General features: G+C 36.5%; 1 protein-coding gene across 4 annotated transcripts in view; it reads right to left on the reverse strand.

The window, feature by feature from the left end:
* The window catches only part of LOC146534263 (diacylglycerol kinase eta), a 103,504-nt gene that overhangs the window by 13,311 nt on the left and 73,448 nt on the right, over positions 1-16,745 (reverse strand). For all 4 annotated transcript variants that reach the window (XM_085192780.1, XM_085192781.1, XM_085192779.1 and 1 more), the window contains 8 exons: positions 14,849-14,994; positions 14,496-14,694; positions 13,529-13,620; positions 2,488-2,693; positions 2,023-2,219; positions 1,171-1,316; positions 545-656; positions 225-412 (listed from right to left, as the gene is read on the reverse strand). In XM_085192780.1, coding sequence (XP_085048906.1) covers positions 225-412; positions 545-656; positions 1,171-1,316; positions 2,023-2,219; positions 2,488-2,693; positions 13,529-13,620; positions 14,496-14,694; positions 14,849-14,994 — 1,286 coding nt within the window. The remainder of the gene's footprint in view (positions 1-224; positions 413-544; positions 657-1,170; positions 1,317-2,022; positions 2,220-2,487; positions 2,694-13,528; positions 13,621-14,495; positions 14,695-14,848; positions 14,995-16,745) is intronic.

The raw sequence follows: 16,745 nt of genomic DNA on the forward strand, positions 1-16,745 counted from the left end.
CTCGATATAAATAGTCTTGACAGACAGACAATACATTAAAGTTTATTTCCTTTGCCATTGTGGCACAGATGTACAGGGCGTGGTTTGACTCCCGCCCGAGTAAATAAATAATTTGGCCTTTCGTGGGGAACGGAGTGTCTAACACTAGGGTCCCTCTGCCTACCCTGTCATATGCGGGATACAGCGAGAAGCTAACAAAAAAAACTAAATCTTCATTGACTTACTCGCACCGCGCGTGATCGTGCGCCAGATGCGCACGCGCATGCAGCAACAGCGACAGCGCGCGACGCAGCCGGTGAGCAGCACGCGCCGCGCCGCCGCCCGCGCGCTCGCCCACCGACACGAGGCGCGTGCAGCCGTCGCGCAGGGCGGCGCGCGCTGTGCTGCACTCGCCTTCCCCTGATTCTCCTGCCTGGGGGTTAAAATTTAAGTACTTACACATATTTGTACATATATATGAAGTCTTCGTGGCGCAGGGCTACATGTGCGTGACGGCTGTGGGTTCGATACCCACAACAAACTAAAATAAAACAAAACACGATACCTGAACTATTTCCTGCAAGTTCCTTAATAATAAGCTTTCCTCGAGTAGATCAGGAGGCGCGGGCGGTGGGGGCGGCGCTGTGAGGGCGCGCTCAAACGTCATTATTGACCATCTGAAAGAAAATAAATATAATATAAAATTTTAATTCTCATTGATTCTAATTTATGTTAATGTTTGATTCTAACGATGTGTAATTTAAGATTAAATTCATAAACATATTTACACTTCCTCTCTTTGGTAGCGCAGCTTTCCGTCACTAAAAACGCAATGCCTCTAGAATTTTGTGAAAAGTGATGAACGGAAATATATTATTGGGAAAGAAGTGCCTTTATACTTGGTTCCCAGGTTCCCTTAGCTTACAAAAAAACCTGGGAACCTTTGGCTAAAAAAAGCTTATGTATTATACAATATGTGTTAGGTAAATTACTCTGTACTCACTACTACTACGTAACTACTCGTACTCGATAATATAAATACATTTTTTAAATTTACATTTATCTATGTATCATATCATATTTATCGTTGGGACGTTCCAAATTTACAAGCAACAAAATTTATTTAAGACAAAAAAAAATTGTTTTAAATAAAGTTAATTTGCAATACACAAATAACGATATTAATCTTACCGATCTAACATCTTAGTAGAAGCTCTCTCATATCTCTCGAGCAGCTGTTGCAAGTTGGCCGCGTCGTCGCACGAGGCGCCCCAGCCCAGTACTCGCGCCAGATCGTTGCCGGTCCCGAGCGGTAGCACCGCCGTTTGCACTTGACGCTGGAAGAAGTCGACAATTAATCTATCCTGCCGTTGTCCAACGAGTGATTGAAAAAGATTTCTTAATAGTCTGATCATTCTAAGGTATCAATTCATTATTTTGTTACATATTTAAAAGGGAAAAAAAAGCTTTATATTTAAAAAAGTAATCCAATTGCCATAAATTCATCAATAGTAAATTTAAAATATATCTGTAGTAAAGTTTCTGCTCATTTAAAGGTTAGGTCTAATTTAGACTCTTGTTCTAATAACCGTTAAAAATACTTACATATTTTCATTCACTAGCAATATCTTTGAATATCGCCAAGAATTAAACTATTTCAAGCCACATCATTTTAAAATTTTCTAATAAAATTGTTTTATCATCCGTTATATAAATAAAATACGAGATATGTAAAATCGCTGGAAAAGGTCAAAGATAGATAAAAAGTTACTTCAAAATATTAACTCCAAATCCAAACATCCAACATAAAACAAAGCCATGCAAATTCACGCTCTACATGCATATTCACGCTTTTCACGCATAGCAATATAGGCAGAGGAAACCTAATATTAGGAGACTCCATTCCCCACTTTCCGCCTGCCCAGATTTCGAGACATTGACATTGACTGGCGAAATTCAACCACCACACACACCACCAAAGCGGACCAATAAAAATAAAATCAAATAAATCACAATTAAAACCCATTCTGTACACATACTTACATGCATATCCAACTTATCGACCTCCTGCAGAACCCACCCCACGGAACCATCCCCACTGCACACCAGCACTCGCAACGGCGCGAAGTGTCTGAACAGCCTCAATCCGAGGCGAGGACCGGCGCCGCTCAGCTCAAACACTTGAGCCGGATTTAGTAGCTGCTTGAAACGACGTAGAAACTTCACACCTTGGTTGTCGCCTAGAGAATTGTAAATAAAATTGAAATTTAAAATTGATTTTCTTTAGCTGTTTCTCGCACATGTATAGGCAAAGAGAACATCATAATTCATCATAATGGGTTGGTATTAAGAATCTATGCATAAACTTTTGTAAGTACCTATTGCGTTTTTTGTTGCAAATTGCATCAAATTTTTTACATTGTAAAATAAAAAAAACAGACATTTTAATATATAATTTATAATACAAAAGATAAGTAACATTAATAAATGTAAACCCAAAAAACTCACCAGATCTTGAATTCACAAACACTATCAGCGGTGAAGCGTTGGGTGGTCTGTCCGGCAACCACCCATCGTCTGGGCCTACGGAGTGCAGACGAGTGGGCGGCACTACGGACGCCCGAGCCGGCCCGAGCAGGCAGGCTGCTCGCCAACTCGGCCTGCAGCTGGCGTGGACGCACTTCCGGCACCATATGCAGCGGAAATCTTGTAGCCTATAAATAAAAAAAAGTTTTGGATAACGGTTGTGGGTTCGATTCCAACTCGGGGAATGACTCCTCCTAGCGGGGTAGTCAGAGAGAACGGAGCGCCAAGCGCTAAGGTCTAGAGAATTCTGCGGAAAGTGGGGAATGAAAATATTTTATGGGGAACGGATTGTCTAAACACTAGGTTCTCAGGTTTCATCTACCTATCCTACTACATGCGGGATATAACTTGAAGCTGAATTTATAACATTCTGAGATTAGCTTGTTCAAACTAAATTTAGGATAATATTAAGAAATGCACCAAATTTTGAAGGGTCATCACAACTTTTAAAATTTGCTTGTAAATCTCTGGTGATACTTACAAGTTATGTTTTTGAATTCGATTCTTACATAAAATATATCCTATATCTTATAAAACAAAGTCGCTTTTCGTGTCTGTCTGTTGTTTCTAACTCTTCTTCTTCTAAACCACCCAACGGATTTTGATGCGGTTTTCACCAATAGGTCGAGTATTTTTCATAGAAGGTTTATATATAGTTTATTATTTGTACATTCTTATGTAAATTAACATAAATACGATAAATGTGTATAAAAATGTTGAGGCACTTTCGCGCATGCGCTGCTTTAGTACTACATGAAAAAAATGTACTGAAGTATTGTTCCCCTTAATAAGATCTACAAAAAAGTCCGCGACAGCATATTCGTATCTTTTAAGAATAACGTGTAGTGATCATTTTTCTGTCTAAAAATAATACTTTCAATATATTTTTTATTGTGAGTCATATTTTTCCATAATGGTATTAATCCTTATCCTTTAAAATAATTTATTAATTTTCTACGTTAAACGAAGATAAAATTTGCTTTTTACAATATTTCAAAATTGCGTATAGTTTTACAGAAAAACGCATTTAATGGTTGACACATCACGCCGTTGACACATCAGCTGTATGTTACTCAAGTTTCACTTATTCCTTACTCTCAGCATATAAATAAGTACATTAGTTACGTTGGCCATCTAATGTAGACCAAAGCTGTCTTTTACTGTTTTTCATTTTGATAAGTACTTTAGAAGTTGTAACGCCACTCGCCATGCATCCGCCGCGCCCGCCTGCCTTACTCGCATCGGTGGTTCAGTGGTAGAATACTCGCCTGCCACGCGGGCGACCCGGGTTCGATTCCCAGCCGATGCATTCTATTTAATTTTCCTCACAGGCAGCCACGTAGTGCTTGCTTTTCATCAGGGACAGAATACCCTCTTCAGCATTAACCACAAGCTCGAAAAAAAAACCCGCCTGTCTCTATAGCAACGAAGATTTAGATGCGTTGGCACGTATTGGATAATTGGAGTTGAATGTATTATTTCAGCGCGATATATTTGGTTTCATATTTTTTGTAGTAGTTATTAGTAGGTAGGCTTTTGTTTATAATTTCTTCCGTTTAAAAATAGTCATTTAAGTATCTAAAATAGTCATTTAAATATATTTAAATAAGTACTTGAAAAGATTAGTAGCACAGATTTAAAATTACAGTACCTACTAAAAAATCCTTGCTGTGTAAAACAATTGGAAAATCCTTATTGAAACTACGAAAATGCAGGTTGCATTAGGGTTTAATTAATTTTCACATTATCTTAAGTGCTTTGCAATCATACATTATATGAATAATCCAGTAACAAAAGCGGGCGAAGCCGCAAGAGGGTCGCTAGTTGTCAATATATGAATCAATAGAAAAAAAATCACTATTTTAATATTTATAAAAGCCTTTAAAAGTGTATTTGAAATGGTCCTATGCAGAATATCTTAAGGGACACGAAGTGGTATAATAACGTTGGAACGATTTGTTCAATTGGCTGCATTTTATCAGACGGACGACAGTAAGTCTTGCGTTTTACTTATATAAATTTTGAAAAAAAAAATCACCAAATTTACAATAGACGAGTGGTAACAAGCAAATTCGTTGATCTAGTTTTTGGACATGAAACTTAAGCCCTTTTTCCCCGTTCTAAGAGAAGAGAAATCCTGTTCCTAGGCTGTTTGGGACTCATTGGTCTTACAGACGAACGGATAGACAAGCAGATGGACCACAACGATTCCGTAGGGATCCGTTTTTTTGCTTTGAGGTAAAGCATAACATACCAACAAAAATTTCGTTTAGAAGCTGAAAACTCCTAGTAAAATTCACTGTACCTACCTGTATGACATAATAAAATAGGTAAACTGCAGTTGTTAGTTATTCTACAGCCGGCACGTGCGGACGAATAAATTCTATGCATACAGAATGCTTTTATTGAATATATTCATGAAGCGGTTAGAGCATTGTCAATATTATGAGAAAGATCTGATGAAACACCCGATAGAGAAATGACTGCGAGTGACACTTTCACAAATATTTTACACTATTGTTTTTAAAACATTTTTCGTCATTTTTGTCATATACTTGTGTCCTGAATTATAAATACAGACAGGCTTACTTACAAATTAAAATTTATATTTCCATCTTTAACATTGGTTAATTTTATCAAATTCAAATTCAAATTTAGAAGCCTCAATTTTAGAAGAAATGAGCTTTAATAGTTAAGAAAATTTATTTCAAGTAAGCATTTATTTGGAAATCCAATTTCATTCTTAATATTTAAAAAAAAATAGAGTCAGCCTTCGTTTCTACGGACTTTTCTTTAAAGAACGTTTTTCCTATTTTGTATAAAGTTAAGAACATGTTTTTGTGTGTTAAAAGAGTCAAGGCGTGTCAAGTCAGGTGTGACACTATTAGCGCGACAGGGTGTGCAAATGAAATATTTAATGTTTTCAAATCCTCGCTCTGGTAACGAGGTAAAGTGTTGATTTCCACCACTCAACACACAATACCTCTACTAAATTAAGTTAAAATTTATTTTTTAATAATTTTTAACGTTCCCACTCGCGTGCCTGAAACTAATCTAAGTTAACTTTATTAAACAAACAATAAACTGTAATTGATCGTCAATATTAGCAAACTTCAGGTTATACAACAAAAGAGATTTTGATACTTTCTTTCAATTTAACGGGTCTCTCCAAGGGAATACACCTTACTTTGATTAGAAAGAAAGTGTACGAGATTGATGACTAGACCGACGAAAATTACATCAAATCCTTAACCCTTAATAATGAAGGATACAAATTGAATTATGGGAGGCTATATTGAAATGGTTTCAATTTGATATTGAAAAAGAAAGAATGTACCTAAAGTATTATATTAATATAGAGCAAAACCAGGTGGAGTTGCTAGTTGCAAATAAGCTCATCCGCTAAAGCATATTAATCGATCATCTCCAACAAATGAATGGGATCCGACTGTATAACGGATAAGAGTTATTTATAATAGAGTAGAAATGAAAACTTGTTCTATTATTACTTCCTGTTGACAAGCTATTTATACTTTCTTTTGTTTATCTCCATACATCTTATGTAAGAATGACAGTAAGTAGAGAGGCCAGTCCTGGCACAAGGCCACAAGCGTGAGACTGTAAATGAGACGGTCGTGGGTTCAATTCCCACTTGGGGGAATGAAATATATAATACTAGCTGACGCGCGCAGCTTCGCTTGCGTATTTAAGGGTGAATTCTAATAACCCATGAAACATGTGTTCAATGAAAAATTTTTAAGAGTCTAAATTTCAAATTTTATAAAAATCGGTGGCGATTTAAAGATTTTTCCATACAAACTTTGAACCCCTATTTCACCCCTTTAGGGTTAAAATTTTTCAAAATCTCTTCTTAGTGGATGTCCAGATTATGAAAGTAAACTTTTGTCCAAATTTAACGTTTCTACGCACAGCGGTTACGGCTGTGCGTGCGTCTTACCTCAGTCAGTGAGGACAAGTCCTTTTATATATATAGATTTTCATTTCTATACTTTTGTACCGAGGCAAACCCTGGTGTTAAGCTCCACGCCATACGAAATGAATTGTCTTCCGTTCCTTGCAGCAATGCAAATTCGCCCGTTCAATGCTTGATTCATGAAATTATTATTTCCTTTGTTGTGCAGTAAAACAACGTCTGCTTATAAAGGCAATGGTTGTAGGATGCCCACATGTAAATTAATTTTTTTAGTCGCATGCCTGTTACCCTATACCATGTCGGCTTCGAGTGTTTTAACACTAGGTTCCCAGGTAAGCTCTGCTTACCCTGCTATATAGTGTGAAGCAAAAAATAAAATAAATTCCCTGCTCTGGCAAGACAAAGACAAAAGGGTTATTTAATGTTTCTTCGATATAGAGAAAAAGGATATAGACCAAATCTGAATAACATATCACGTAGGAGGTGATGTAGTTTGTAATGAATGGCAAAACCTCAGAACGTTCTACCTTTATTCAGATTAATTAATTCGTTTCGACAACTCTCATCGTCAGCTTTAACGAGATAGACCAACTGACTAACAAATATACGTTTGAACTGAATTTAAGGCTGAAGCCTGAGGAACGGGAGTGTCTAAATTGGTAACCAAGTATCTTAACACTAGGTTCCCAGGTTCGCTCTGTCTACTCTGCTATGGGCGGGATATAGCGAAAATACATATAGAAAACAACAATTAGTCGCCCGGAGGAGTTTCCCGTTCCCATAGGAGGATATCCTGCTCTGGAACCTGGCTAGCATGCTAAATTATATAAGTAACTGTTATTATGTTAATTATTATTATTTGATTTATTAAAATAATTGGGTACAATTATATGTATCTATATCAATAAATAAATTTCATCTTCCTAAGTTTTTTTTAATCAATTCTTAGCTTATCAATCAATTAGATAAAAAGTGTTCGAACCCACAATGACCGTGTTCACTCTCACACTGCGCCACGATCGTTTTGTTTATTTCTCTCATTTGGTACATTTTGTAAAATAAACTAAGAAGATTTAGTTATTTGAAAACAAATAAGCTGTAAGCACGTGTATTGGAATTTCGACGTAGCTTGTGATACGAACGTATGGCTTAGTGGTCAGAGAGTCCGAACAGTCTCCAAGTGGCTTCAGTTCGAATCTCATAACGTTCAAATTTTTACATGTTTAGCAGAAATATGTTTTTATATTTTTTAAATTTTCAGCTTCACGCTGTAACCCGTATATATGTAACTGCATAGGCAGAGATAATCTAGTGTTAAGACACTCCGTTCCCCACTTGCCGCAGAATTTTTCGAGGCATTGCGTGTTGAGTGGCGGAACTAAACGCCGCGATTTGCCTTGACACCAGAGCGAGATCGAAGCCACAACCCGTCACGTTTAAAGCCACTCACTTGAGCCTTTGCGCCATAACGGCCTGTATATTTTTAGTTTCTCTAAAAATATTTTCATATTAACAAGCACTTTTAGTTACATGGAAAATTTATGAATGTTGCCAGGTTAATTTAGCTCAAAGACCAAGAGATGCATTAACGAGGGGCTCGCTAATTTACATTAAAACGAAAAAGCGAGTCGAGCGCACAGTTTCAAATTAAACTTGCGTTAGATACTTTTACTGGGGTTTGTATTTGTATTTTCTTAGAAAATTATTCATTTTCATAGTGAGAAATTTCTTAGCACATTTTAAAATGATTACGGCGCAGTCGTGGTATTCTAGGTGTGGGTTGGTATTCATAATAATAATTTCCCTAGTTTACTTTAATATAAGAGAAAATTAAAGTAAAATAGTTCATGTAATAAAAACATAATAACATTTAATATTATTGGTGTGTTTAACACTAAAATTTGACGTCACTACTGATGTCCAGAGGGTAACCTAGTGTTATATCACTAGTTCTTCACGTACTGTCAAATTTCTCAAGCCCTTTTTTTAGCTTCACGTTGTATCCCGCACGACGCAGGGTAGGCAGAAGTCTGGAAACCTAGTCATAAAACACTCCGTTCCCATTTAGACTTTCCGTTTTTTTCCGCCGAATTCTTTTAGACATTGCGTGTAAAGTAACGGAAAAAAAGCACGACATAAAGAAAATAAATAATTGTAATTATACAATACGACGAATTAATATAATTAATTCGTCATAATGGCTCATATATTTTATTTCACGAATTATAATTAGGTCATTAAATAAGTAGGCGTAAGATCTTTGCCTTGACATCGTTGAATTTCGAATTAAAACAGTTTACTTTTGTAGAAACTTTTTATATAATTCCAATTAAGTTTCTAAAATTGCTGTATTTACAAGATTCTTACAATGACTAAAGAAAAAGGCGATCAATGAAACGTAAACCGCGTGTATTTAGGTTGGTTTAACATGATATTCTTTAAGGTTTTTGTGGCGGCGTTGAGTCCCGCCACTCAACACGTAATACCTCCAGAATTCGACGGAAATTTGGGGAATAGAGTGTCTTAACATTAGGTTCCCTCTGCTTACCCTGCTGTGTGCGGGATACAGCGTAAAGCTGAAGGCTAGAGGGACTTCAAATTATCTCTCTGGATTCACCATTAAACACACAATATATCGAAAATTTAACATCAAGTGAAAAAAAAGAGTGTATTTTTTAATACTAGTTCTCTCTACCTATCCTGCCTATCCTAAAAACCTAAGAAAGGTACCTAAAGTACTAAGATAACGAAACTTAACGCCGCATTTTACCAAAGCAGACTGAAAAAATAACCACATTTAAATTCAAATATTTTTCGAATTGGTAAATCAAAATATTTAGAAGGGAAATTGGAAAATATACGTTCATTTTCAATTTCCCGTATCAATATTTCGTCGTTACATTACAAGCGTCACATAGCATCGCTAAGCTTCTTTTCCCCAAAGGAGATTAAGATTTGGTGCGGACGCGGTGTTATTTCATATTAACGATTTAAACTGTACACTTTATTTTCGAGGGTGATAGTGGCGCAGGGGCACAAACATGTTAGTGGAAACGTGACAGGTTCTGGGTTCGAATTCCACTCGATGAAATGAATATTTAATTTTTTTAATTTCATTTCTCTGGTAAGGAAGCACAGCACGGCTTTGAGTTTCGGGGCTCAACTCAGAATGCCTCTAGAGTTCAGCGAAAACTTGGGAACTGAAGTGTCACAACAATCACGTGTAGGTACTATCATAATGGCCACCAAATGCCATATTTAATATTAAAAAGAAATAATATTAAAAACATATACATATATAGATTATCTTAGGTTTCATTGTAGTTGGTTGTATAAAATAATAATGCCGATTGATAGTCCGGATAATAGCGAATCCGTATAAGCGAGGGCCGGATAATCGAGTTTCTACTGTACAAAATAATTAATTCCCCCGAATGGGAATTGCACCCACTACTAGTCGCGTTTACAATAACACACCTGGGCTACGAATCACCTTTTCTCACATATCTATTTTTAAACTGAATAGCTCCACAGCACCGGAATGAACAAACGGATTTTCAAGTCGACATGAAACTGCACTTCGCGGCTGTGCTATTGACAGACACGTGTAGCCTGTCTATTAATATATAACGAGTCGTTCAGTCGATCTGTTTATTTACTGTAACGACGTCAGTGATCTACACCTGGATGGTTGTTCTGAAAGATAAAAATTAAAATTATTCTTAACAACTAAAACAGAACGAAATATACCATTAAAAGGGGGGCAAAATTGGTATTAAAGCCACTAGTTTAAGTGAGGTATCAGATGAAAGGGCTCTGGCTAATCTAAGCTTGAATTTCGCTCGCCTGAAGCTCGAGACCCCCAAGTTTTGTACGGAACACTCGGTAGGCGAGCCCGACTCGCGCTTGTCCGGGTTTTTATATCTTACCACCGGGGCCAGAAGTAACCTAGATACCAATTTTTACCAAACTGTTAAAATTGCATGTTGGGTGACGTATTTCAAAGCCTCGCGTCGCTTCGCATTCTTACCAGAACAAAGACATAAAAATATTTTATCCCAAGTAGGAATCGAATCCATAACCATCACGTTAATAATTAGAAGCTGAGCCGCTTCGCCACGACCGCTTCTATTGTATACTAACCAACAAAAAAGGAGAGCAGAGAGACTTAAATACAAAAAAAATAATAAAAATAAACCAAACATTGCATACTATTCTTGATGAAACTCAACCAAAATTCTCATTCGTTAAAATTCCCAATACGAGTTACGGACAGTTCTCTCATTTGCTGTATAATTGATTGCCGGAGCCTCGTGTAAGCTTCGCATGCAAATTAGATCGGGCGGGAGAGACCGCTAAATAAATCTCCTTAGACATGTGGAAATTAAGACCCAATTTTTTTATGTAAACCAAGCGATTTCTAATAAAGTGGGTTTTTAATTTATAGAAAATATAAGACAAAAAAATTATATAATTTAAAAAAAAAACAGATTTCAACCGCAACCTATAATCAAAACCTTACCAAATACAGCGACAACCGTGGTGGACAGCGGGCGACGCGACGTCCACTAGCTTATTACATAAATAAATAAAAATATATTAATAAATGGACAGTAAGTGGAGACAGAGTGACATAACACAACCTTTTTTATTTTTTTAATTTCCAAAAAAATTATCAAAAGAATTAAAGTTGTCTATCCGATACAAAAGAATAGCTTCAAAATTCAATTCAAATGCCGAGCCTATTTTTGTCTATCTTTGACAGAAAGTTCCTCTATCGTATATTGAAATTCCGTAAAAAAATCATACGAAACACGCATTTGAAAGCGAATACTTTGAAAATACGTTTTTTGAGTAAATTGTAGTCATATTTTCATTATAATTAAACTTTGACGTCACAATAAAAACACAAGAATGACAAAACAAATGCATTTACAGTATTAATTAAAAGAGAATATCAAAAGAATTTTTAGCTCAGTTTTTATGAAGAAATTTCTTATTTTATTTATGTCATTAACAAACAAAACAAAACTACTATAAAAAGTTTGACAAATTATAATATCATCATTATATGGTTAAAATAAATACTAAAACTATTCTTATAGTTGTCGCTAGTACAGCGTCTGAGTGCAAAACCAACGGTCATGAATTCGATTCCCACTTGGCAGAAAACTTGGTAATAAGACAAGCCACTCGACTTTCCACCACTAAAAATCGGGCAGTAGGTACGTGGGAAACACAGTGTCTCAACACTTAGTTCCACCTGCCTACCGTTCTCCATACGGAAAGCGTAAATGTAAAAAAATTAATACTAGCATATCACATATGAATACGAAAATATTGAAACTTTGAATTTAAAATGGTATTTTCTGGTATCTCCATACATACAAGTTTTATCGGAGACGGCACCGATATTTGCATATAACCTATTCAATACGAGACGCGCCTCGTGACGCTGACCTATATATGTAGGTGTTCCAAAAGATTTATCCACAGTTTTCAGTTGAATGTCGAAGGTATATTTGAACATCTAAAAATCTAACTCGAGGTCTAGTACAAATGGGGGATAGAGTGTCTAAATATTTTAGTACTCTCCGTTTCTCTCGGTAAAATGCTCTTAATATAATTGATTGATTGACGAATAATATAATAACGAATCGGTGTCTGTATATGGATGATATATCAAAAAATATGTAAGTGGTACAAAATCAATGATTTTTACATTATTGGTCATGCTTGTCTGTGCGTTTGTTCCCACTAATCTTAGAAACGGCTTAAACTACACCAGACGTCTTAATTTAAAATAAAAATAAGCAACAAATATAGCAATGCAATACAAAATTTAAAATAAAAAAATATATATTTTTCACGAATGACCCAAAAAAAAGTTCTCTTTAAGTGACATAGCGTGCGGTCCCAAATGGCTTACCTACCCTTGCGTACTTCCCGAGGGCGGGTTAATTCTTTTTGACGGCGCCGACCCTCCCTCACCGCAAAATTGTAATTTATTTATATGTGTACAGTTTTAATAAAACATTTTAATTCATATTTCATGGCATGGTAAGTCGGTGTGACCTTTTTGGAGCTTTGCATACGAAAGAACATGCTGATTGTAAACGCGAGAGGTTAGAGGTTCGATTCTCACTCGAAGAAATGAAATATTTAATGTTTTATATAATTCTTTTCGATAATTCTAAGCAAACACCTTTGGGTCGATGAAAATTGTAAAAATCTTCCTACGGATCTTCCTATGGCTTAGTGGTCAGAGCGCTTGGACGGTTACCAAGAGGCGCAAGTTTAAATCCAGCTACGTCCAAATTAAAATTTCATATGAAACAGTAATACGGAACCACTATCCCGTTATTCCAATTTAAGCTTGGCTAGATAATTTAAAAGCGATAAAGTTAAACTCGTAAACAAACATCTATTCCGATAGAGTACATTCTATTTGTTTGTACGAATATTTGCATTTCAAACTTCACTTATCGAGTATCAGATTTTAACGAGTGCAGGAAATTTATATGTATAGAAAAAATACTAAAAATAGTACGAACGTTTCATAGTTTCGTTTACGTGTAGGATGATTTGATCCCAATTTGTATATAAATGGTGTTTTTTAACTGTACCCTGTTTACGGGTATAAAAGGGTTAACTTTCTTATATAACAAATATCATATCGTTGTATCCCGCACATAGGAGGGTAGGCAGGGGAAGCTTGGGAACGTAGTGTTAAGACACGACATTCTCATAAAGACACTTCTGTTCCCCACTTTTCACCGACGTCTGGGGGTATTGAGTGTTGAGTGGGAGAACTCATTGCCGTTTTACCTCGTTTCCATAGCAAGAAATTAAAAATATTAAACATTCTTGGAGTGGAATCAAATCCACAACCATTGTGTTTACAGTCGCACAAAGCTCCTCCGCCACGACTGGCGTCTCTCATCTTAATATACATTTTTTAATTATTTCCATTCAACCAAAGAGGAAAAGTCGCATGTAAAAGCTAGTATAGTATAATAGTGTACCAACCTCAATACGGAACCGCAGGTCTTATCGCATATGTCGCACTTGGCAGCCACGGGCAGATTACCTTCGAGCCACTGGTGAGGCATTATGATCACCTGCAACAAAATGAGAAGGAAAATTAGTGGATATTGGTTGTTTATATAAAAATAATAAAAATATACAAACAATTAAATGAGGCCGTTGTGACGCAGGGACACAAGCGTGCGACTATAAAAACGACGGTCGTGTGATCGATTCCTACTTGAGGGAATCAGCGAGGATGAAAATAAATGGGGCCACGATTGCCTAAAATACTAAAATATTTCTAATATTAATTCTATTGTAACTAACAATCTTGTAAGAGAAAAATAGTTTATATTTTTTTAGCTTCACTCTGTATTCCGCACACAGCAGCGTAGGTAGAGGGACCCTACTGATATGTCACTCCCTTTCCCATTTTCCGTCATGTTCTGGAGGCATTCCGTTTTGAGTTTCGTAACTTAACGCCACGCTTTGCCTCGACACTAGAGCTAAGAAATAAAAATATTAAATTATAAAAACGTATTCGAACCCTCAAATGAAGAAATCACACGACAATCTAAGGACCTTCCCGGAGTCCATATTAGTATCGACTCGAGTAATTCATTTTACGAGGCAGTAAATTGGACCGATTCGTTTTATCGGCACTCGTATCTTGAACGCCATTCCTTACTTCTATTGTATCTATTAATCTGGTTTATTACGCGACAATAAAATAAAAGTGTGTTTGATTGATTGATTATATTATTTTATATCTTTTTTTACTTTTATATAGATATATACATATATAGGTAGGCTATAGTGTTTTTTTGGGAAATTGGGTAGAGTTCCCCACTTTCCGATGACCTCGAGGGTACCGAACTCTGCGCTTTGCTTCGTTACCAGAAAGAAATGAAAATATTAAATATTCTATTCCCACGCAACATTAACCAAAAAGGATTGTATCTGTTACCCCATCAGGATCTTCAACCAGGTGTGGCCCCAGGGACGCCAGGGTGCTCCACTTGCAGGACGGCGGCGCGCGCGCAGCACACCGCTTGTGCGCCTTGTACTTGCACAGCTCGCATGCCAGAGCGTGCGCGGTGCCTAGGGCTCCGAGCGGCTCTCGGCAGACGTTGCAGAATGTTGGGCGAGCGTGGGTTGCTGCATACCTGTGGTGACATTTGAAAATTGGGCTTAAGGATAATTTTTTACGGTATTCATTATGATTTTAGGCTCTTCACTTCTATGATATTATAGACATAGATTCAAATCCAGGTAGACCTACGAGTACTACAATAAGAATACAAAAAGAACAATATTTACCAATGATGATCACCAGATGATATACTAGCGACAAGATCAGCGACGTCAGCCCCGCGGTGCAGCGCGCCCCGCAACGCGCCGGCCCACGTCTCCATCTCGCCGCGGTTCTCCGCGCAGAGGACCAGGCAGCGACTGGCTGTTATCACCTGAAAGGTAAGATAGTGATGAGATACTCTGTTTTATCGGCAGGAAGTGGGGAAGGGAAGTGTCTTAATGGTAACGGAGTACGATTTATTTAACATTTAGGTTGGACATGTCACCTGCAGCTATAAGTATATCCCGTATATAGCACGGCAGCCAGAGAGTACTTAGTGTTAAGATAACGTGCTTGGATTTGTCACTAGAACGAAGAAAACAATTTGTTCCCTCGATTGGGCATCGAACCCACAACCTTTGCATTTACAGTAAGATTTTATGCTGTTACGTTCTAACTCAATGCAATTTTATTCATATATCAAAATTGAAAAGCAAACAGAATAAGAAACTCTGTAAGGCTGTCACAAAATTAGATTTTGCGTTCTACACACAAGCTTTTGTATAGAAGATCTGCTTAAGCCAATTATGATCGACATGACCCTAATTTACTACGGGAATATTACGATTCCGAAATGGGATTTCGAGGTTAACCAGCTAATTTAATGATCTATTCGCTGTCAGGTACACAGATTGAGGTTAAATACGTTTGTAGTCACCGTAAAAAGAAATTGTCCGTGAAGAACTAAACATGTCTCTAAGGAGATGGAAACTTTTTTTTATTTATAGGGAAAATTTTAGACAGAATGGAGCGTTGATTTACGCTACTTTATGAGAAATATAGGTGTAGTTGTGTAAATAGATATAAAGGAAAGAAGGTAAGGTAAGGCCTAGTGCGTGAAAATAAACGAAATTTCTAATATTTTAATTAAATATTCCATTTATCCTCACACTGTATCTCGTACATAACAGAGAAGGCAGAGGGAACCTAGGAACCTAAAGTTAAGACATTCCGCCGATTTACTTAGGCGTTGCGTGTTGAGTATTGGAACTTACGCCGTTGGCTATATATATAATTTAAAATTTTTGATAAATATAATTTATTTATTTAATATTAAAAATAATTTCATTACATTGGAATTTAAACTCACAACCGTCGCGTCTACGCCACAACTGAAATTTACCTAATAATTAAAAATTAAATTTTAAGGTCCACGCAAATTAAAACTTTTCAGAAGAAATCACAAATAAACAAAAGAAGAAGTTTTAAAAATAACAAGCTAATATTTATTATTAGAACGAATATAGGTACTATATTTATTTATAAAAACAACAAAAGGTAATAAGAAAACTTTTACAGAACCAGGTCAAAGAGACACAATGGGGGTTCGTTGAGAAATGGGAATTTGCAGTAACCAAGAGTTAATATTTAGGGCTTCCTGACCCTTTCTGTGGGAAGTTTTGAGCGATAACATATTTACTATAAGAACTCGCTGAGTATATCTAAACGAGTTTTGGGAACCTAGTATTATGATTTTTTGTTCTCACTAAGGAGAAAATGAAGGGGATTCCAGAATCAGGCGAAAGTTCATAAATTTCCGCCTGATTCTGGAATCATTGTGTGTTGAATGGCGGAACTCTAGACCACGCTTCGCTTTGTAACTCGAGAGCCCTACGCCACGACTGGTCTCTCTTGACGAGTGTTGTCTACGACTAATTAATAACCTATATATTAAAAAAGAAGTATAACTAGAGAAATATTACTAAAGATATATTGTTAGCGTATATGATATACTTTTAATATATTTACTTTTATGAGAAGCTAAGCTTAATGAGAACGTATGGCTTAGTGGTCAGGGCACTTGGACTTTTGCCAAGAAGCGCAAATCCTGCTACTTTCAAATTAAGAAAAAAATATACGTTT

Source organism: Heliconius melpomene, chromosome 11 (genome assembly GCF_056956725.1).
Source record: "Heliconius melpomene rosina isolate 202511_hmr_F chromosome 11, ASM5695672v1, whole genome shotgun sequence".
Taxonomy (NCBI): domain Eukaryota; kingdom Metazoa; phylum Arthropoda; class Insecta; order Lepidoptera; family Nymphalidae; genus Heliconius; species Heliconius melpomene.